This window comes from Cupressus sempervirens, chromosome 4 (genome assembly GCF_028749045.1).
Source record: "Cupressus sempervirens isolate cs-2001-9-10 chromosome 4, ASM2874904v1, whole genome shotgun sequence".
Taxonomy (NCBI): Eukaryota; Viridiplantae; Streptophyta; class Pinopsida; order Cupressales; family Cupressaceae; genus Cupressus; species Cupressus sempervirens.
In genome coordinates, this window is record NC_143121.1 from 509,693,296 (window position 1) to 509,717,846 (window position 24,551).

General features: G+C 34.9%; 1 protein-coding gene across 13 annotated transcripts in view; it reads right to left on the reverse strand.

The window, feature by feature from the left end:
* The window catches only part of LOC149562175 (SKP1-like protein 21), a 119,390-nt gene extending 100,115 nt beyond the window's left edge, over nt 1-19,275 (reverse strand). For 6 of the 13 annotated variants that reach the window (XM_089825712.1, XM_089825714.1, XM_089825709.1 and 3 more), the window contains exons 1-5: nt 18,963-19,252; nt 18,480-18,561; nt 17,875-18,159; nt 17,553-17,744; nt 17,345-17,455 (exon numbers count right to left, since the gene is read on the reverse strand). In XM_089825712.1, the coding sequence (XP_089681838.1) occupies nt 17,345-17,455; nt 17,553-17,744; nt 17,875-18,159; nt 18,480-18,515 (624 nt within the window). In that variant the 5' untranslated portion in view covers nt 18,516-18,561; nt 18,963-19,252. Of the gene's footprint in view, nt 1-17,344; nt 17,456-17,552; nt 17,745-17,874; nt 18,160-18,479; nt 18,571-18,962 lie in introns of all 13 variants that reach the window. The other 7 variants (XM_089825711.1, XM_089825708.1, XM_089825705.1 and 4 more) reach the window with 4 other exon arrangements.
* Between the last annotated feature and the right edge of the window lie 5,276 nt (nt 19,276-24,551).

Consider the following 24,551-nt stretch of genomic DNA (forward strand, 5'->3'; position numbering starts at 1 on the left):
TATCTCTCTGGTATCTACCCTAGCTCTTTGTGACACCAAGGACTTGTCCTCCTAGACCAGGTCGACCTAGTCCCCCATAGTTCTGGATCTCGAAGCCTAACAGTCCTCGAGGGTTTAATTAGTTTGTGACTGTTATCTAGTAGACCTCTATTGTTTTCCCACTCAAATACTCATATATAAGTACACTTGGAGGCTTCATTCTATGAATCATGTGATATCAATCAATCTCAAGCATCTCATTCCTTCGTGTAAACAAGTTCTTGCTCTCTAGTGAAGATTTTAATCTTTTGCATTTAAGGAGTTCAAGCAATTCAAGCATTTTTCAAGCATTCAAGCAAGGAGATTTCTATCTAGCATTGGAGAATCCTTCGCGAGCATTTCCTCTTCAAGATCTAGTGTATTGTTGGCCATCAAGGGAGGAGATCCGCATTGAAGCATTTATCCTCTTCATTGATGAATATCCATATCCGTGGCACCATGACAGAGTTATGATAGATCCATTGCAAAGTGTGGAGATATCCTGCATTCCTAATTCAAGATCTATACATTACATACACGCAGGCAAGGTGAATCCTAACATTTATCTTGTTCCTAACAGTCCTTTACATTTACATTTCTCATTTACAGTTAGTTCCTTAACCTAGGGCTTGACCAAGGCAAGTTCTCATCCAACCCCAAAACTTTCCTTTCTGTGTTGATTTGCAAGTTGGAAGCAAAAAGAATCACAGATCTAGAATCTATAGTTCGCAAGCTTTTTGAAGTCATCAATTCCGAAGTAGCAGACTACGTCAACCTGGTTGTAGGACGTCCTTCCAAGTCAACCTAGTACTTCAATCTCGGATTCCAAGGAGATTTTTGGGTTTTGTTCCATTCATCATTTCATTCCAAGAATCATGGAGGGAAGTTCCGAAAGTTATTGAGCATAAGGTGAGTCTTTTACATTTCATATCTCTACCCTAAATTTACATCTTAATTGGGTTGATTGTATTCACATAGCATCTAAATTTATATTTCTTTCGCAATTAGTTCAATTTCACATTCACATTATCCTATCAAGGGCCTATGAGAGTGTATTTCTTGGTAGTGCATTCCTCTTTACAACCTAGATTTAGTATTAGCACCCTTCTTCCTTTGGGTCCTAGCTAATCTAATTCAAATCATAAGTGGAATCATACTTGGAAATCCCCCTCTTTCCCTCACACACACATATTTGAATGACTCAGTGCCTTGTAAAGTGGAGGCCTACATCCTATTAAAGTGCTTCCATTTTACCTCTGAACATTTTGGTGAACCTGACTTGTGCCCCTTTCTTTTTAGAGTTAGATTATTTCTTCTAGGTGTTTACCTTCTTTTGGTGAACCCGACTTTTTACCCTCTTTCTTGGAATTTGATATTCTGACCGACGTAAACCCCTTGTCTTTTTGGTGTTGGATTATTTTGCATATCTTTGGATTTTCTTTCATTTGGTTAGATCTCAATAGGTTTTCCTTTTGTGATCTCTTTTTATGAGCCTAATTACACAAAGTCCTACCTATAGCATTCCCGTTAGGCAAAGTCGTAGACACATGAGTTCGTTTGATGATTTTCACATTTTTTCTCATGAGCTTAAGTCTATCACGGAGCATAACTCTTCTCGCTCATCTCACGATGAGGATGATGCTTTAAGAGTTCCTCCTTCGCAAGTTGATAAGCTTTCTAGTGAATTTGATAAATTGGAAACTTGGCTTGCTCAAGAAAATCAGAATCCCTATAGCGTCGTTGTTGTTAAAGCTCTTAAGAAGCTTATTAATAACGATGACAACAACCTTTCTATCTTGCGTGGCATATCTCACCTTATTAATACTCATGTTAAGTCTTTAATGGAATGTGCTCAAGAGTTAGGATACCCTCCTCTTTCTTCCACCATTGTTGAACCTTCTATCTTGATTTCTATCACTCCTTCCAACGTACCTACATATGCTCTGCCTCTTATGACTACGTCTACACAAGTTTCCACTCCTTGAAGTGTTAGTCTTCCTAGTCTTTCACTTCCCATGAGTGTTCCTCCTACTTCCATTCCTTCTTCATTACCTTTGTATAATGCAGTTCCTTTTACTTATTCAAACTCTTAACCCGTTCCTTCCAATTCTCCACTGAATAGAAAAAAATTACAAATTCTTGATGGGTTGTTGACATCTCAACTAGGTTATCTATTTTTTCTGGGTGTCTCAATTTTCGAGCACTAATTTGAGCCAGCGGATCCAAAAACCGACAACATATTCTTTCTGGGTTTTTCAAGCTCCCTTTTGGGTACCCCTTCAAATTTTTTGGGTCTTCCATGTTTTGCCTCAAAGCATGTGCCTTCACATATTTTCGCACTTTTTCATTGAAAAACGTTCTATGGCATCTTTGACTAATATTCTCTTCAAGGGCAATTCAAAATTCAATTGTCGGAATTATGGCACTTGGAAGCAACAAATAATAGTAATTTTTGAATATTGGACTATTGATCAGATTGTTCTAGGTGTTACACAACGTCTGACTTCCCCTGGTACTGATCAAGATACATGGGATCTGACTAATCAGAAGGCGGTGATGCTTCTCAAATTATCTGTAGTTGATGATCAACGCTCTCAGGTTCCATCCAACAAAATAAGAGCACATCTCAAAAATCTTCATGAGACTTCTGACAAAAGCAAAGCTTTCTTTTTGAAGAACACTTTCTTTTCTATTAGCATAAATGAGCAAGCATCACTCAAAGCTCATCTAAATAGGATCCAGGAAATCTGTGATTAGTTGCTTACCATTGGTTGCAAGATAGAGGAAGAAGACATTGAGGTCATCATTCTTAAGAGTTTACCCAAGTCCTATGAGCATTTTATCGAGACTCTCAACATCACTTCTTTTGGTGTTGCTCTGAAATTCACAGATCTTTGCACACTCCTGCTTCAACAAGATCGATGGAAACAATACTTTAGTAGCAATTCTAGCTCCACCTCCATAGAGCAAGCCTTGGCTACAAAATCCTTTCAAAAGGATAAAGGCAAGTCTCAACAGTAGTCCTCTACTCCAGCTTCAGAAAGCTCTCGGAAGAAGTATATTTTTCAAAAAAATTCAAAGAATTGGCTCTGATACCATACTACAAAGTAATTGGAAAATATTTGCTTGATATTAACAGAGACCAAAAGGTCAGTATATACAAAAGAATAAAACAATGTTTCCTTAGGTAACAATCGTAAAGAATAGAAATATTCTATTCTAGCTAAAAGAAAGCTAAAGAAAGCTAGCAGACAACTACAGACTAACTAATATTAGAAACATTCTATTATTTACAATAGATTACAAATAGATAACCATTAACTACTAATAGAAGCTTATCTATTATCATAATAATTGACTTATATGAGCCTTTGTTCGAGGTGATGAGTAAGTTGATTCACACTCGTGTTCTTAATCTTCCTCCTATCCATCCTATTGATCCTAGTAAACCTATGCCTCAGTCTTTCTATTCTAAAGCTTTCTGTCAATATCACCGTCAACCAAGTCATGATACTTAAAAGTGTTATGGTTTGAAGAACGTTATTCAAGACCTTATTGATCTAAGGCTATTTCTGTTGATGCTCCAATTAATCATACGAATAAGTCTGTTGCACCGCCTAATGAGAATTTGCAAATTTACACGATCCTTTTCCTTCACAACCAGCAAATGTCATTAACCAACCTTCTTCTTTTGATTACCATATTTGTTATGATGAGAAGATAGCGAAAGCGAATCAAGTGGTTAATCATGTTGACTTAGAGTCTCCACCTCCGATTTCTTCTTCACTTGATCCTCAACAAACATCACCTATTTTTAGCTTTAGTCAATCTGATATGTTTAAGGCACCTAATGGTCCTCTTTTCACCATTGCTAGAGTGGCTCATATTCCTTCTCGTGGTACTTTGGAAGGATCCTTGCCCATAAATGTCTTAAATTTCCTTGTGATGGAGACATTGTTACTGTTAATCATTCTCTTTATAAACCATCACATCCTAGAGATTGTGTTGAGATTGATTTTTATTGGCCATCTCGTCCTAAAAAACCACCTATTCGTCTTGATCATCTTTATAGAAACTATCAACAACATAAAGTAGCTAAGATTATGGAGCTTAGTCTTCCTAAGCGTTGTTTACCTCCGCCTATCTTGCCTACTTCATCTACACCTACTTTTGCACCAGTTTTATCTTCTACATTTATTCCTTCTACTATTGCCTCTCAACCCGTTGATGTTCCTTTTGTGGAACCTACTAAATAGTTGATCCTAATCCTTCTACTATCCCTCATAAAACTATTTGTAATCAACATACTCATCAATATCGCAAGTCTTGTCAAGCTAGAGCTAAGGCTCATGCTCATTCTCTTGCTTCTCAACCTTTACCTTCCTTTGATCACGCCCTATGTGCATCTTTAGAGGAGGTTCGACAAGGTAACACTATCCATTTGGATTAACATGATGATTCTATTTGTATTTTAGATTCTATTAATCTAGATACAAAAGATATTTTAGATGATTGTAGTGATGATGATCTAATTATTGTAAATAATGATTTACCTATCATGTTTTCTATGCAGCTTACAATCACTCCTAGCAATGAGCATAGTGATTCTCAAAGTCATTGCTTAGAACTCGTTGTGATTCCTATTATTATGGATATGGTTCCTCTCACGAGTCATCATCCTTCCCCTAGTATTTTGGACCAAGATGGGGGGGCACGCGAAATGCTTGACATGGACTTCATCCATAATGGTAGTTTTTAGCGTTCTTGTGTTGTGTGTGTGTGTGTTTTTTTTGTCATTCTTCTATTTTTATCTTTCTTCTTCTATATGTCGTTCTATGTTATGTTATGCATGTGCTATTGTTCATACCAATGGTCTTGTTTAGTCTTCTTGGTTGCTTATGATATGGTAGCACTAATTCCTTTTGGTCTCCATGTTATTGGCCCAAAAAGACTCTTCTCTCTTGTGTCTTTTCCTCCATTCTGTCGTAGTTCTACTTCCTTTGGGGAATGATGATATTTTCATACTTGACATTATATTATATATTATCATATGATCTTACTGACCCCTTAGTATATCCCTATTGTACCTTATCTTTTGTTGTGCTCATTTCCATTAATATGTTTCATTTCTTGGGGGCATCTCATAGTGGAAATGTTATTTTGTGGATGCATGTACACTTTCATTAAAGTTATTGCTCCTGCTAAGGTGTTTGCAATCGCTTTGACATGGGAGCATACACTTCACTCATCCTTTTTCCATGGAATACAAATACGGAGTCTATGTATAGCTTGGAGTAATTTAGCCTTGGTGCTTGGTATGATTTCTAAGGTATACCCAAATCTATGCATTGTTATTTCATGCCTTTTTATCCTCTCTTTTTTTTATTTTTTATTTCCAAGAACTCCGGAGAATTCCTATGGGCTTGCTCTCTTTTTGGATCTCTCTCTAAACTCTGACAATTTGGGAGGCCCGATCCTTGTTTCTACTCTTCTTTTGACTACTAACAATCTGGGAAGCCTGGTCTTGATCTCATTAGGACACACACATCCTTATGCCCAAATTGCCTTTCGACTCTTCTTTTTGGGACATGGAGTTCCCTTGAAGTTGAATGTTACATCCTAGATTTTGCCCTAATTTTTAATTTGATCATAACTGTTAGTTTAACAAATTATTCATGTTCATGTGAAACAAGTTAGTTAGCTATATACGTTGTATCAACTGTTAACGGATTATTTCTTTTCCTAGTCATGTGAAACAAGTTAGTTAATTATATACGTTGTATCAACTGTTAACAAATTGCTACTTTTCCTAATCATGCAAAACGAACGAGTTAATTATATATGTTGTACCAACTGATAACAAATTATTCCTTTCATGTTCATGCAAAATGAGTTAGTTAATATAGACGTTGAGGAAAATAATCAAGCAACCTATAACTGTCATTAGATGATTGACAGTTATTTGATTGGAATTAACGATCAATATATTTTTTAATTAATGTCTTGGCGAGAATGTTTTGCTTGGGTGTAGGAAGAAGATTGAAGAGAGGGGAAGCATTGCTAAACAGGATCATCGGAAGAGGATGGTCAATTGGTTCAGTCGTCAGGATCAACAGGTATGACCTAAGACTAACTTGGAAAGCATACGAAGACTTGACCACAGATTGAATTATAGGACCGCATGAGCTATTAGGAAAAACAATAAAATAAAAACTTCAAATAATTTAAATTAAATATAAATCATACCGTGGAAGATTTATTTTTGACGATTTCTTATTTAATCATTATCATAAACTCTTAAATACAAATATACATATATATATATATATATATATATATATATATATATATATATATATATATATAAAGATGAAGTGGCACCAATAAATTATAATTATATAATCTATTGATGTCATCTCATAAATATACATATATAAACATATATAAGGACTTATAATAATAATAAAATAAAGATTGAACCCTTCAACTTTTAATTCTTTTTCCCTCGTTTTTTCTTTTCAAAAATTTGAATTTATGTAGGAATCAAAAGAAAAACTTCTTAACAACCGATGGTAGCCTAAAGGTCACGACTGACCATTAAAAGTCCATTTTAGAGGTCATTTGGGAGAAACCTCCTCATTTCTACGATATCCTCCTTTCTCCCAAGATATGCCACGTCTTTAATCCTGAGAATCTCGTCCTCTTGATAATCCATTCTACCCCTGCAAATCCAATATCGCTCTTCTGATTTCTTTTTAATCCACAATAATAGAACTGAATCAAGGCCATACTCGGCAGGGATCAAGAATATCAGTTGGCAGAGAGAGAAACCCGTGTTGGAATTCAGGTTATGCATTTCTTGTTTTTATTTTTCAGTCGGCATTTCACTAACACTCAATCTGATAACTATTAGTGCCCTGTATAAGTCGAAATTGTTATTAAGAAACCTTGATCCTATAGATGTTACTAAACCGATTATTGAATGGAGAATATAGTTGAAAACGTTTTACAAAGTAGTCCAATGTCATGTTCTTGTTTACATTGATTAATCGTAATCTGGAAGACAGAGATTTCGATTGAGTAGTAAATCAATATCTATTCTCGTGCATATTTCATCTGTTACCTTTAATTCTTCTTCTCAATCTAAAATGATTTCATCTCCTCAGATGGTTAAAACTGAAATACTAGAGATCATCCACTATACCATCTGCTGATATATGAAGTATTTATGGTTTTGTCAATTAACAATAATACCCAGAGTTCTCACCAGTGAATAAGTTTTATTTTGAACCAAGATAATTATGTATATTGGAAGGTATTCAAATGTTGCAAAGCTTAAACATGCTACCTTGCATGGAATTAGATTATATTGACACTGAGGAAGTTCACCTAGCAGAAAGGCCAATGATTGGTGGAGAGGTGTAAAATCTAACCTGCAAACAAAATCAAGATTGAAATCAAATAACTGAGAATCAAAATGCATATAATAGCTCATGCATGTCCTAATGATGAAACATGTTGTCAAGTCAAAAGGTGGAGACCGGGTTTATGAACCCAATTTGAAATCCTTGGCCAAGATAGAAATAGGCAGATGTGTCGATCATGAGATCGTTTTGTTTGTCCAGATGCTTCAATTATTTAGGAATAACTGATGGGACACTCAAACCACCGAATTGCTCAGATGGCTGGACTTAAGCACATCCCAAGTCCGATTCTGAGGTAGGGAGGGCCGTTCTATTAAGTCAGGATGTGTGGGGATGAGTATGGTCCGCGATTGGGAGGTTAAGCCTATGTCAATGCTCTCCTCACCAATATCGAGGCTTGAACAACAAGACAAAGGGAATTCTCCATCATCTTTATTTGTTCTTTTGCACTTTTACCTTTGGAATCATGGAAGCATAAATAGATAGTGTAGAAAATATGCACGAATACATTAGATGTTTAAAATGGTAGTTGCTACTTTATTTTTCAGTTGAACATGTTAGATTGATTTAAATGATATCAAAGTAATCATTTATTTATTTCCTTTACATTCGTTGAAGTTAAATGCAATTAGATTAGGTAGCAATTAGTTCTTTCCATTTATAATTAGTTAATGGAAATCATTGTCATGTGAATGGGATTAGTTGATAGATAAATATTGTTTTAAATTGGTTAGGAAAATTCGTATGTTACATTAAATCCCTCGATGGACTAACTGGCTTGCCAAACACACTTGCTAGACCATTCGGTTCATCTTCGATGGGTTGACTAGCATGCCACACAAACCTGTTGGACTATACAATGTCATCCCCTTTTGCGATGACCTTTTTCGCCTAGTTCTTACCTTGTCCTATTTCCTCGTGTGGTTCACAATAAGGCACGCAAACCTTATTGGGCAAGCAACTACACCCCCCTTTGTTTTGTAGCACTTATCTCTCTTATTTTGACTCTGGATGTGATAAGACTCAAGTCTATTGGGGGCTTGATGATTTCTTTCCTCTTTAGTCATAATAAGATTTGCTCTTTTGCTCTTGATCTACTTTACTGTGAGTTTGGAGAAACTCATACTCCGACCAAAGTGGGGGCTAAATGTACCATTTTAAAATGGACACACTTGCCTTTTAAGAACTTTTAGCTCCCTCCTCTTCATGATTCCCTCTTTGAACCATGTATATGTTCATGCTCGCTCTTCTTTTCCTTCTTTTCCTCTTCTCTCTTCCATCTTTCCACCGTATCTCTCTAGTATTTTCCCTAGCTCTCTGTGGCACCCAGGACCTGTTCTCTTGGACCAGGTTGACCTAGTGCTCCTAGGTCGACCTAGTCCCCGGCAGTTCCGGATCTCAAGGCCTGAAAGTCCTTGGGAGTTTAATTAGCTTGTGATCATTATCCACTCGGCCTATATTATTTTATCATCAGAAAATTCATATATAAGGAGACGGGGGATTTATTTTATGAATCAAGTGATCTCAAGCAGTCTCAAGCATCTCATTCCTTCATGTACAAAAGTTCTTGCTCTCTAGTGAATATTTTAGTCTTCTATATTTAAAGAGTTCAAGCATTCAAGCATTCAAGCAAGGAGATTTCTATCTACCACCAGAGAATCCTTTGTGAGCACTTCCTCTTCAAGATCTAGCGTACTGTTGGCCATCAAGAGAGGAGATCTACATTGAAGCATTCATCCTCTTCATTGATGCATATCCATATCCATGACACCATGACGAAGTTATGATAAATCTATTGCAAAGTGTGGAGATATCCCACATTCCTAATTCAAGATCTACATTGCATACACATTACATACACGCAGGCAAGGTGAACCTAACATTTATCTTGTACTTTACAGTCTTTTACATTTACATTTCTCATTTACAGTTAATTCCTTAACCTAGGGCTTGACCAAAACAAACCCTCATCAAACCCCAACCCTCAAACCTTTCCTTTCTGTGTTGATTTGCAAGTTGGGAGCAAAACGAATCACACATCTGGAACCTATAGTTCGCAAGCTTTCTAGAGTCATTTGTTTCGGAGCTGCTGACTACATCAACCTGGTTGTAGGACATCCTTCCAAGTCGACTTAGTCCTTTAGTCTTGGAGTTCGGGGAGATTTCTAAGATTTGTTCCTTTCATCATTTCATTCCAAGACTCCCGAACGAAAGTTCTGAAAAGATTTAGATTCGAAAGTTATTGAGCATAAACACATCTTCCTCTACGCATTTCAAGGTGAGTCTTTTATATTTCATATTGCTACCCTAGATTTACATCTTAATTGGGCTGATTATATTCACATAGCTTCTAGATTTATATTTCTTAAGCAATTAGTTCAATTTCACATTCACATTATCCCATCAAGGGCCTAAGAGAGTGTATTTCTTGGTATTACATTCCTCTTTACAACCCGAATTTAGTATTAGCACCCTTCTTCCTTTGGGTCCTAGCTAATCTAATTGGGATCATAAGTGGAATCATACTTGGAAATCCCCCTCTTTCCTTCACACACACATATTTGAATGGCTTGGTGCCTTGTAAAGTGGAGGCATACATCCTATTAAAGTGCTTCCATTTTACCACTGAACACCAGAAACTTGGGGTAACGTAGGTTTTCCTACAAAATCAGTGTCATTTTTCATGGAGGCCTTCAATTTTTGGTTGAAGCAGGGTTGATTGCCATTTTTATGATTTGGAGATGCTCTTTTGTTGTTGCTTCTAGTCACATTTTCTTTTCCTACCTATCTCCACATGCAATGTCTTATGTACCTTTCTCTACCAACCTTACCTTAGTTTTTCTAGGTATTTCAACCATCACTATAATCGTTTTCCTTAATAGCTCTATTTTTTCTACGACGAGAGTTTTTTCCCCATCTGATGCCCGTTACTATGTTTGTTTTTGCTCTCATTCTTCCTATTCGTGATATGTTTGCAAACATCATCCATTTTCATCATGCCGACTTGTCTTTGTCAAGTATCTTTTGCAGTTATTATGTGTCATTCTTTTGCTTTGAGCTGCACTGTTAATTTTTTTTAGACGGTAAAAAGCCAATCTCTCTTCCTTTTTTTGTTGCTTCAGATTCTTGGTGATGACGAAAGGATGTAACTAGCAAGTGTTGGTCTGAGTTTATTTCTTTCTTGGTCGGATTGTATTCAAAATTGCAATGGTATTCTTATCGAACTCCTTCAGGGCCCGTTTGGCTGCAAGAATTGTCGAATGTCGCATTCATCTATGCTGGAATAAGCTTTCTTCTGGTATTTGTGCATTCTTAAAATAAGTTCATTTGGACATGTTTGGTTGACTTGGACGAGGAGTCGAAATATGTAAATCCTATGTTTGGTTGCAACAATTGAAATAGGAATTGGAATAAGTTTTGTTTTAAAATTTTAATAATTAAATTATTATTTTTAGTTTGGTAATATTTTCAATAAACAAGATTTTTTATTTATAAAAACTGGTTTTTTGTTATTGTTTTAAAAAGCCAAATTATTTTAATTAGCCTTTATTTTATTTTTTAAATTGACTTTATTAGTGAATATACCACAACCTTTGGAATTCATCAAAATTCAAAGGACATATCATATTTTATATTATAAATTTAATTCTAAATTAAATCAAATTTATTTAATGAATATAAGATCCTAAAATCATATAATTTTTAAGTATATTAAAGAAAATAAAAAATACAAATAAGTTGAGATCATTAATATGATATTTAAATGATCTTTCAACATAGTTTTAGTTATAAGACTAAACACAAGATTTATTTGTAAAGATAATTTTATGAAAGTTTAGAAAAGATATCAAATCTGATACTAGTCTTTTTTTTCATTTTAAAAAAACATATATTAAACGTTAAATAATGTTGACCTAGTTTATATCTTATGATGAATAGAGAAAATAGTCCAAAAATGCCAATCAAACGGTAAATTCATGGACCCAACAACCCATCAAATTGGGTTTATTAAAAACTGGAATAAGGATAAGCTATTCTTATTCCATCTTTTATTAGGATTTCTGCTATGCTCATTTGGGGATCAAATTAGGATAGGTGAAATCTAATTCCAATTTTCTATTTTGCAAACAAATGACAAATTGGTGAATGCAAGTATTTAGATTTTCCTATTACCGCCCAATTCCTGCAACCAATTGGGGCCTCGGCTATTTATGTTTTACTCATGCTTTAAGGTCATTATGCTTATAATCGTTGTATTATGATGGAGGCTTCTTGGCATCATTTCAATTCTTTGTATCTGTGATTATCATATAAATTGGTTTCTTCAGCTGCATTCAAATAAGACAATGAATATGGACAATGAAATATTCATTCTCTATTGGTAATTAATTAGTTGCTGAAGGTGTGCATTCTTCATACATTTGGAGAGTTGGGTGTACATATTCTAATTCTTATTGGGAGCTACTTGTCTGCCTTCTTGATGATATTTTCATTGAGAGCTTTCTGTCGAGCTGTGTAATTCAATTGTCTATAAGTTTATTTGAGAACTACTTCACGTCTTATCTATTAAAGCTAAGTGCTTGGTTGTCTAATATGAAGAGATGCCATGGTCCTTGTGTGTTAGAAACTGCTTGCATGTTTGTGTATCAGGTGTCAGAGTTTGTGTGTGTCTTCAGCTAGTGGAGTTTGTGTGTATCTTGTGCATTCAAAAGCTATCTGTTTGTGATTTTAATTCATATTTGTGTGCATATTAAGATACTTCTCAAGGAAGTTTAGACTACAGGGAGAAAAGTATTCTATAATTATATGTTGAACTACTTATTTTTGTTGGAAATAGTGATTGCTTTTAGCATTGATCTCTGTAGATCTCTTCATAGATTTTGAGTTATTAATCTCTCATAATTGCAGGACAAAAAGCAATGGGATGATGAGAGATTATATGTAGATGGAAACGCTGCTTGCAGTCTTGAGCTGAATTGATATTGCAAATCTTAATTAAAGAGGGAAACCATATGCAAAAAAAAACTAGAGGGAGATTTTTCAGTTTCAGAGGGAGGTTACGTGATAGAGGGATGTTAATGTTTGGTAGCTTCAGTTGGATAAACTTTGAGACTAAACTGAAGTTACATATATGTGATACATACAGATGTGTGTGTATGTGTAGTTAATTAGATAATAAATTCTATTATGATATACCTCTTGATTTATTATCAATATAAATAAGAGATTGTTGCAAAGCGGAAAACACATACCAGACATAATGGCAGTGCTTAGTACATTTGCAGCGGTCCCAGAAAACTAACATGGTATCAGAGCTAGACTGCAAATGATTAAAATGGAATTGCAAATACACCTCATGATTTACTATTCTAAAAAGAGAGTACAATAGATCACAGATTGAAAGATTGAATGAGAAACCACATTGCTGGTAATATCCCAAGTCATTGGCTTTGTGAGAAATACAGTTTGGTGATTTTGTTGATCTAATGCAGTGGGGAATCAAACTGGTCTTGTTTGTTTACTTCCTCATGGTTTTGATGACCATGGCCCAAAACATTCAAGGTCAAGATTGGAGCACTTTCTCCAAAACAACAATGATGACTCTTTTGTGATTCCTGAAATCGATCTTACATTATGCGCTCAAATTCCATAATTCAAATGGCGAGTAGTGAATGAGACAACTACTGCCAATATCTCTCATATTCTTCAGATCCATTGGAATTTCTATAAACCATCGATTGTTATAGAATTACAACCCATAGAAGGGACACATCACAACAGGAAAATCGCAGACTGGTTGGAAAAGAAGATACAGACATTGGATGGTTATGAGCACAACACATTCATTGCCTATTCTCAGCGAGCCTTCTCATTGTCAGCCACCCACATCTAATAAGATCCACCACTAGCTACGGTCACGAGAACGAGCAGACATCGTCCACTTGGCAATGCTGGTCAAAGGTTTATTGCACAAAATATGAATCGTTTTTAAAGTAAGATGGGATAAGACGCAACGTGCTACCGCAGGGAGATACATGCCCATGTGGCCTTCAGAAAAGAAATTATGTGGTTCCTATGCGGTCAAACTATGCCAAATCCAAATTCAGGGGTAAGGAGGTTGAATGACATACATACATATAAATTTGATGAAATATAGTGACCACTGTAAGTGAGATGCTTCATGTAAATGGTCGCTTGCTTCAGATCCACATTGATAGGGCCATGTGGATGTGGAACCCTTGCAAAGAGTGTGATCATTCAAAAGGGTTTTTTTAAGGTATGATTTATTATTTAACATCTAGAATAAATGTCTTGTTACTTAACAAATGGAATAGCTACCATATTGATTATGGTATTATGAAAGAAGGTATACTTATAATGTTTTCTTATTCATTAAAGTAAGGTTGGATATATGAAAATAATAAATATCTTATAAATGATGATGTATGAATGTATGAGTATTTTTATTATATCTTATATATTGTTGCTACTACTTTTGTGGTCAACCTCTTATTTGGAATTCTATTCGTATTTCTATAAAAATTATTTTCCTTGATCTTTTCTGAGGATGGTTCTTGCAAGAAAAGGAAGTTTGATATCACACTCAGAGCGAGACTGAGATTCAGAGGGAGTCTAACACTTTGCTAAAGGAAAAATTGGAAGCTCCGAAGATTGATGTTCAAAGGGAGCTTGACATTTCATTAGAGGCAACCTTGAAAGAGAGGAAGCAAATTGAGGATGTTATTAACCTTCAGTGATCTCAGTGTTATTGATTAAGGAATAAACCATGATGAGTTGAATTCCCTAGTGATCAATAAATTGTTACAGTCAAGAGGACTTTGATTCATACATCATGACCATGTGATTTTAATAGGCCTTACCACTGTGTATATCATGAGGAAGTGACGACTTCCAAATGATCGTCACTTGTATTTGGAGAAGTTGTTGTAAGTTGACGACCTTACAATAACTTGTATTATGAGATCAAATAATGAGTATATGGTGAATGTCTTGCATCTCAACATTTTGGGAGGCCATTTCTCAAAAAGCACTTGGTGAATATCATTACTATTCTGGGAGGCCAATACTCTTGATATCAGATGTGATATCAAACTTTGTTTTGAGTACTTGGTGAATATCATTGATATTCTGGGAGGCCAATACTCGTGATATCAAATGTGATATCAAACATTTGAGTAATTGGTGAATATCATGTATTCTGGGAGACCAATACTCATGATATTAAATGTGATATCAAAATGGTGGATATCTTCTGATCAAAGATATTCTTAAAAGTTGTCATTCCTAATATTATCATTGGTGTAATGTATGTCTTGTGTTTATCCTCCCTAGCTAAGAGGGAGTGTTAATGTTTGGTAGCTTCAATTGGATAAACTTTGAGACTAAACTGAAGTTACATATATGTGATACATACATACATACATATACATTTATACACATATATGTGTGTAGTTAATTAAATAATAAATTATATTATGATATATTATATATATAATTATGCTGTTACCATTTTAAATAAATAGACATGTCCCATGAAGGGACATGTCTCCTCTTGATTTATTATCAATATAAATAAGAGATTGCTACAAAGTGGAAAACACATACCAGACAATGGCAGTGCTTAGTACATTTGCAGCGGTCCGAGAAAACTAACAAGGGAGATGTCTAATTCTTTACAAGCTTATGGGGCAATGTAACAGTTGGGATCAACTATCTTATCGTGGTCATCAAAGTTGTCCCTGTTGAGATGGAAAACACATACCAGACAATGGCAGTGCTTAGTACATTTGCAGCGGTCTGAGAAAACTAACAAGGGATTAGTACATTTGCAGCGGTCCGAGAAAACTAACAAGGGAGATGTCTAATTCTTTACAAGCTTATGTGGCAATGTAACAGTTGGGATCAACTATCTTATCGTGGTGATCAAAGTTGTCCCTGTTGAGAGGGAGTCTCTATTGAGAGAGAATCTCAGGCATTCTTATACATGTTGCTAATGAGTTCTTCTCTATGAGATAAGTTTGAGGTGAAATCCGTTATTAATGAGTTTTTCTTTGCAAGAGAAGTTTAAGGTGAAATCCCTTATTAATGAGTTTTTCTCTATGAGAGAAGTTCGACGTGAAATACCTTGTTCCACCCTCTGCAAATAGGTATAGTGGATCCCCCCTCTACGAGTAGGCATGGTGGAAATGCAATCTTCTCTAGGAAAAGTCTAAGATGAAAGCCCTCATTCCACCCTCTATGAGTAGGTATGGTGAACCATGTTTTTATGAGAATCTATGTAATGTGAATTTATCATTGACATCTTTGGTTGCAGCTATGTGTGCCCATCATACTAAAGATGTCTCTCTTGCAAGGAGGTAGTGTTAAAGATTATAGCTGCGATTGAGATTTTTTTCTCTGATAATAGACATGTGTTATGCGAAGAGGCATGTGTTTGTAAATATGAAGAGACTTATTTTTGGAAATTGAAGAGACCTTCAATAGTGATATGAAGAATCTCACAATTTTGTGTGTGTGTGTGTGTATAAATATATATATTGTACTTAAAACACTTTTGTATCAATAAAAGAGATATTTTATAATGTGGCTGGGTTTTACCCTTCAAGTTGAAGGTAGTGGCCATCCAGGCACAAAATGGTTTCCTTCAAAAAATTTATAACTTTTGAAAAAAAACTCTTCAAGTTTTCCCTTTCATATGCATAGCATTTTTCTGATTTTCGAGTTAAAGGGTTTTCCCAAGAGAAATGTCTTGTGTCTTTTGTGCCTATTTTATTTCTTTATTGCTGTTTATCATTATTTCTGGGCTAAACATTAACATTTCTGTTCTTCTTTCTTGCTGTTCTTCATTATTCCTGGGCAAAACACTAACAAATATCATGATATTTGATGATCTGAGTTGACCTTACTTTTGGCAAAAAGTGTACTTTCAAATTAGTAATAAAATCTGGAATTTTCTGCTTTATATATTTCTGAATTTTGTCAATTTTTCTATGTTCTTAAATTGTTATCTGCACTTTGTTTATCATCTCAAAACCATTGCAAAACACAGGAGGAAAAAAGCAAAGGCAAAACAGGGCAGCATATTACATCTCACGTGACCATAAGTGAATGGAAATCTTGAAAGGAAACATTCAAGAAGAGATGAAATAAACAATCTGAACTTCAACTCTAGTGATGTAAAGCATTAATGTGGTAACTATTGTTGTAGACAGAATTGAACTAGGCTTTGCTATCAGTTGCTTTAAAACCGACATGTGGGAAATACTGGACACAATATATGAATGAGCACATGCGAAGATAGAGCAATAAATTCCGAAATGAATGCTGTTGTACAATGAAAAGACTAGCAATAATGCAATACAAAAATCATCTATCATCACATTGTTTGGAAGGTCAAAGTCAATCAAACAATGAGAATCAACTTGGACTACATAATGCTTGAGAAATAAAATATGTCAAATCAATGTAGTCCCAAACGGGAACAACAATTAAGGATCCTTAGTAAATGGGCTATAAGTGAAGCCAACCATAGACTCTGGACAGTTCCTGATGTGCGCAGCACCAAAAATGGTAACCTAGGGTGTAGGCTTGAATATGACAATCGGGCACAACTGAACTGAAGTGGGTTTGGTATATATTATTGTGGATCACAGGAATTAACAACCAGAAAATTTAAAACAAATCAGAATATTAATGGTTATGAAATGCAGAATAAATTTATAAAATAATCGATACTAATTGTTATGAAATGCACAATAAATTTATATAATAATCAACATGAAAAAATTTGGCAGACAAATTGTCAGTCAAAGTGATCAGATGCCAAGGCGGAATATAAACATTTTCAATAGTGCAGTGACAGAAGTACCAGCAATTCTGACCTTTAATTTTGCTTTTTCTTTCAACTCTTTTCTCTTCCTTGCATACAACCGATTCAAGAGTCTAATGCGAGGATCATCTGTAGTATTTTTTAAAGGCTCCAACTTCTCTTCCTAAACGACAAAGAGATCGAGAATTTATATAACGTGAAACTCCAAAAATATGCCACCATGGCGACCTAGAAAACACAAAAGTTTGAACAAAGCTTACCTCTGTAAGATCATCTGGCAAATGAAATGTTTCTCGAATCTCCTCTGGTGTTTTACCTTCAATCATCCGGGCAAGCGCCCGACTTGTTAGATCAACCAAAGGTTTCATCTGTAGGCTGTCAGCTGCAGAAGTCAGCTCACATAACCTCTTTGTATCTAGACGAATAAACTTCTCATCAAATAGCTTCCGTTCCTAAAATACAAAACAATTGAGAGTTCAGAACCACTTTAGAAGGGTCGGAATGTTTTCAAACAGTGAATAAATTCCAAAATAGAAATGTATCAGAGGATTTGCAAAGTCATTGATCCGTTACCAGTCATACCTTGTTTGAGCGACCCAGTACTTGATGAAAGCGGCAATATTCTAGAATCTGCTTCAGGATGCTTGAATTGACCTGGGGTGGGAGAATAATTGCAAAACTTTTTGAAGAACCTAATCCCTTTTGCAAAATTTCTCGACAGATCAATGGGCATAACATTACAACTTCTTGCTCCACCTCTTGAATGCAACCATCAGCAGTTTGTAGCCAGACAAAGGACTTAGCACCTTGTAGAGAACTTCCAGGCAGCATGCTTTTAGTGGCATTCAGAATAAGGTTGTTTTCTTCCTATGAACCAGTTGACACGTGAGTTTGATTTCGAGATGATATGGCTTTTGATGTTCCCACAATAGAATCAAAATTCGATGACGGTAATTATATGCATAACGCATTGCTTGCACTCTTTAGCAATCAATTATATGTCATAAATGACAAACTAAGCATTGGTTGAGAACGCCAACTAGAAGTTTTACATCCACTAGCTTCATCGTAATCAAGAAAAGCTACTGATTGCAGTTAACTACATCAAGGTCGACGTGTTGTCAAATTAATTACATTAAGCTTTTATAACAAAACCAATTGAAAGTGAGAACAAAATCCATTCATACCTCGTGTTTGCTAATAGCAATAACACTGTCCGACATCGTAAGCTGGTTTTGCGAATCATGTATCAAGTTTAATAGCAACTACCTGCCTACCCTAAAAATTCTCAACATCAGTTCAGTGAGGCAGGTCTTTGAACTATATCAAACAAACATTGCATTTGAATTTTTTCTCAACCAAAAACACCACTGCGCGTTAAAATACAAGTCCAACTAAAACCAGCATGCTCATAAAGCTGCTTAAACTCCAACATATTAATATCCAAACGAATCTGGAAGAAAATTAATATTCTCTGCACATACACCTGCAGTAAATTCAAAAAACTAGAGGATAAAGAAAAACAATATGAAATGGGTGAGACGGGGATTTCATTAAACTTATTAAAACGAAAAGGGGTAAAATGAAATAGAATTTGTAAGGATGGGTTTTGGTGATTTGCAATATAATGCATTTTCTGGTAATATTTGCAACAAGCAATAAGAGCCTACCATAAGGATATCATATCACGCGCCTGGACAGCACCAATAACTGACAACAGGTTGGAAAATAGGGTGCCTGACAATATATACAAATCCCAATTTGGGCGTTGCAAGGAATGTGGAATGTGGAACGTACAGAGCACAAAGCGGGATATTTGCAATCAACTGTCTAGGGTTTCAAAGCCTCGTTTTTTTCAGCACTCCCTTCTACCTCCAAATCCTCTTACAATCATTGAAATGCTCCTTATGCGATGGCGATTTTCCTCTCGCTCGTGCAAAGGGCTATCTCCTTTCTTACTCAACACTATATGTCAGACGGATTATACTAATGATGTGTATTGTTATTTATTTATTATTTATTATTTATTATTGTTGTTGTTGCGGTAGTAGTAACGGTGAAAAATTGCATACCTGCAAATTTCCCTTCGTGAAGGACGACATTTGTTCTTGTGTAAAAATGGGGCATTTTAGTGTCGAAATTAGTATATCTAGCAATCATTTGTTTTTTTTTTCGTTTTTTTCTTATTTTAAGTGTTTGATGTTCCGTTTTTATAATTTTACAATAAATTTAAGACTCGTAAGTAGAACTGAATTATTACCACCACTTGTACTACAAAGAAGTGCAAGGTGTATGTTGATAGGTTTTATTAGAAAAAAAAAATTGAAGAAATGTAAAATTAAAAGAAAGATTTCAAATTGATAGCATAGAATTGATTTTTTTATATACAATAGAGATATATACAGGTGACTAACTTCTTTGGAAGTTCAGACATTGTACAATTTTAATAATATATTTAATGTATGACATCCCACTTCAAGAGTTTATTTGAATTGTACATTTTTTGGAAAAAAATTGTTAATTGTAAAATACAAAGGTAATTGGAGTCTTATTTGTGGCGAGGCATCAAAATATTGTACGTAAAAGAGAAATGAAATTAATTGATAAGTGGAAGTACTTATGAGTCATTTTATAAAATTTAAGAATAACAAAAATTTAAAAGCATCAAAAGTAACTTGACATACTTGAAATATTCTTGATCATTTTTTTTGTGTGAACACCTTCTTTGAATCCAATAGATGTCAACCTGTACAAAAGATTAATGGGTTGCGTGGGAAGTTAGAAAAAAAAAACTAGTAAATGAAAAAGGAAGAGTTTTGGAATGTGAAACATTACCATTATCTGTAGAAGTAGCTTCATAGATATGGTATGTATGCGAGAGTAAGTGCAAAGGTGCTTCTTCTTTCTTTCTAATAATATCGTATGGGTTTTTTTGCATCTTACAAAAGTAGTCAAAAGAGAAGGAAGGCTCTATGTGAAGACCTTAGATGAATTTGACCCTAGAGATTGTTGTGAAGGTGAGGCCTTGTCTTTCAATTCTACCTATATTAGTTGTAGCCTTACCTAAGATAAGACCTTGTGATTTGTGCATAGTGATAGCCCAAGATGTGGTGAGGGGTATTTATGTATGATTGCCTTGGGAAATGAGTTGTACTGGAATGGTTTTTGGGTTTCAAGGATCCCAAGCTGGACCGGTATAGCTATTGAACTCTATAGTAACATATGAAGGCAACCAAGGAGGCTTAGAGCCTATTGGATACACTATATCTTTTACCTCTACAAGCGATCCATTAACAAGATCAGCAGCAATCCAAATGTTTGTTGCAAGCATAACATGTTGAAGTTTACATAATACAACTTCTCTGGGTTGTTGGTCATCATCAACAATTTCCTCAAGCCTACAATGTCCATTTATTGTAGTGCAAAGTGCAATAGGGACATTTAGTTTCTTTTAGCATTTTTTTGTTGTAGAGTCCAAATTGTTCATTGGTAGCAAACAAATGTGTTGCCTGGTCAAACTCAAGTTGTTCATTTGGAGTGAGGTTCTTGTTTGTGCAAATCATTAACAACTCCCAATCATGTAGCATTGGTTCTAAGTTGCATATATTTTGTAGTGCTTCGAAAAATTGTATTTGAAGTGGATCATCACCTTCCTGTCTAAATATTGTTTCCAATGTTACAACTCTATTAAAATTGTGCCACGATTTTTTTGCATTAGTGTGAGATGCATAGATTGGTTCATCCATAACAAGAGGAAGTTGGGCCAGGTCTCTTACGAGAATCATCGGCCTACCACCGAAGCAAAGGTGTTTTTTTTTGGGTATAGCTTCACGTAGTTTGGAATCAATTTTTAGTACTAGTTTAGGACCTATGAAGCTCATCTTGTCTATTAAAATGTATTGAATATGTTTCATGTCTTCATGGTACTTTGCCAATGCTTGTCCCTATAGTGATTTCATTTCTCAAATTGGAATTTTGAGGATTGCATGTATGGTTGATGCATGGATATTTAAAGTTGCGATGTCTATTGGTGCAAGAACAAGGAGTAGATTTATTGTGTTAAGCATTGAATTGTGTAGCCCATTTCTTATGCAGCTAATAAGGTATGATTTTCTAGTTCCAGCAGTTCCTTGTATGACCATGTATAAAGGTTGAATGGAGAAATTAGATGCAGAGTGGTTTGTAATGATAGAAAGTGCAATTTTATGATGATGTGATAAACTGTAGTTGTTGGCGGGTTGTGCAAATTCAAAGGAACGATGTGGTCTTCCCATAGATGTTTGTTGTCAAAGTCGCATTTTCCCAATATGTCAAGATCATTTAAGTTAAAACTATTGGCAAGGCCCAATTGGGACAAAATTTCCCACTCATTCATTTGCAATGGATCACGTATATCCATGTCACCATCTGATTTGTTGTCCTCTTCTAGGACATCTTCAACCTTATCAGTGCGATCCATATGCCAAATATTATACCTTTCTATTTTTAATTGATTCCCTTGTCTACTAATTTTGTCTTTGTCCAAACCTACATTTACATGGATCTCGCAAAAGTTTTTGTACAAGAGTGATTTGCTCCAACAAAATGTTTCAAAATGTTTTAGTCTTCTTTTGGAGCTGAACTTTTTTTGGAAATACTTGTACTATTATTGTTTCCTTTCTTATTCTCAATTTGTTTCATTTGCGAGATGCAACATATGTGTATGACCTTGTTGATTCAATTAGTGTTAGTAGTTCAAGGTCAATTGGGCATTCCATGTAGGCTTGTATGTAGCTAGATTCTATTTTTCTACCATCAATTGTTTGTTCAAGGCGGTGCAACAGTTTTCTCCCCTCATTCAATGACATAAACTAACAATTGCAATTCACAAGAGACAATTTTTGAAGCATGTGACATGTTTCTTATGCACTAATATCTCTTTCAGCAACAATTTGGCTATTAACTTTTGATATGCTTTGACAATGTTGTAGTCTAGATTTGAATTTGAACAAATTCTAGCCAACATCTTAACATAGTTTTCAAAAAAAAAATCAGCTTTGGATGCATACTTACCTATGTATCTAAGAACTAATGCTCGAGATATAATAGGTTGACAATCTATATTTTCTCTTTGTATTGATAGCATGTGCGGGTTATGAATGTTCAACATCTCATCATTTCTAGTCAGTTCAAAGCATAAATGTCTTGATTCATTAAGGTATAATGATGATTCATCACATGCTTTCCAAGGAGTTTTATATCCACATTGCATTTCTTTACATTTTTTACACAAGCAAGTCCTCTCAGTACATCAATTGTGCCTTTGGACATGATTAACTCTTTGTAATCAACAAAAGGATCAACATAAGTTATTTCAGTTATATTTAGAAGGCATGGATCTTATGTTGTCAATCTATGTTGTATGTTCTCTATTTCACGTTTTGAGTGAGGGTTCGTAGTAGTGACATTTTTTTGAAGAAATTTTTGGCTTATTCTACTGTGTTAAGGTGATCCCAATCAAGTGTGTTCATATTTGGAGCATTTTTAACCCAAATGACATCCTGTAAGTGTGCAAACCCTCTTTCTTATCATTTTGAGTGATACTAATAATTAGTTACCTCCATGAGCTTCTCAATTATCTCTTCATAGAAAATTGTGAAGCGTGGTGTAGATGGAGTGATGTTGTATGAGGATTATTAATCACATTGTCAATGTGTTATTTTTTGGTAAGCAATGAAGATGGGATATTTGGGGAAATAACACTATCCAAATCAACCCATTTAGTGTATGTTGCACTCAATGTAAAGAAAAATATCGGGGAACCTATTTGGGTAATCAATCTTGTTGACTCGATGTGATGTGACATGTATTCCAAAATGTTCTTGTCACTCGTAAGGTAGACCCAAAGTGCATCAGTTCTTTTGCAAGTTAATTATCAAGTAGGTTATTTAGGTGGGAGTGAAGGTCTTCAATAGTGGATGGTGTATTGTCTCCAACTTTTTGTTTAATAAAAATAGATGCAATAAACTGGCTACAATGACGCATCATAAGATTCTAGAGGAAGTATCTAAAGCATGGATGTTGGCCAAAACTATTATCATGGTAATGAATAAGATGCACTACATATTCATGCATTTTCACTTCCCTAGCTTGAGGTTGCATGGGTAGTGCATAACCATTTCGAAAAAAGTGTCGAAAAGGCCATGTTAAACAAACCCTCAATATTGTACTCATTAATACGGGTTGAACTTATGGATGGCCAAATTGTCATGTCATTAATCTTTTGTTCTATTTGTAAAGAATCTTTAATGATCTATAGTTGACGACATTTGTTTGATAGGTTCATGATAAATGATGTTGAATATGGGTGTCACCTTCTATATCACATTGCATGTTTTCAACTGGAGCATTTATTGAAGCTAGAGTTTTACTTCAATCATCAATTGTACATAGCATTTGTGAAATATCTATATTGCAAGTAGGGAGCATTGATAATGTAATGTCTGCCCCTAGTTTACATTCAATTATTATTATCGAACTCTTTTAGGCCAGTTTATGCTTGATGATTAGTAGCATTATCTTCCAGATTGTTGGATATTGTTTTCATACTCAACTGATATATGATGAGACTACTTGGTACTAGTTACTTCATGTATGCATGATTATGCCTTGATGATGATTATTTATAGTGATTTCAATTATTTGATGATGTTGGTTAGATGGATTATTTATACGTGTTTTCTATGGATACTTACCCCATACTACATGTGTATGGTGTACATGTATGTTTTCTTTATGTATGACGTTTCTAATGTGGTTAAGGAAGGAAGTCGTAGTCACTTGCTAGTCGGGATCTACACAATGCACCACTTCTTGTCATTGCATGTTTAGTTTAAACTATGTGTTTGTACATGCATGGATTTTTATGTAGATTATAGGTATCAGGTATTGACTTCCCTAAATTGCCAAGATGAGCATACCCTATTGCAATATCTTAATGGTAAGAGAGGGGAGATAAATTCTTGAGTCCAAATCCTAACCTTTAAACCAAATGTCCTAGAAAATTAAGACAAGTATCTAAGATGATTACCCTTATGAATTCAACATATGACGTAAATTTGTGATTATAACCCTTGAGTTTGATCTTGTATGTGGTATTTTATGATGGGTTTTCATATTTCGTCTTTAAGTATTTGGTGATTTTTATGTTAATTAAGTCAATTAATGATTTAATTTAATGCAAAATTTTAAGATAATTTCAATATTTAATTTTATTTAAT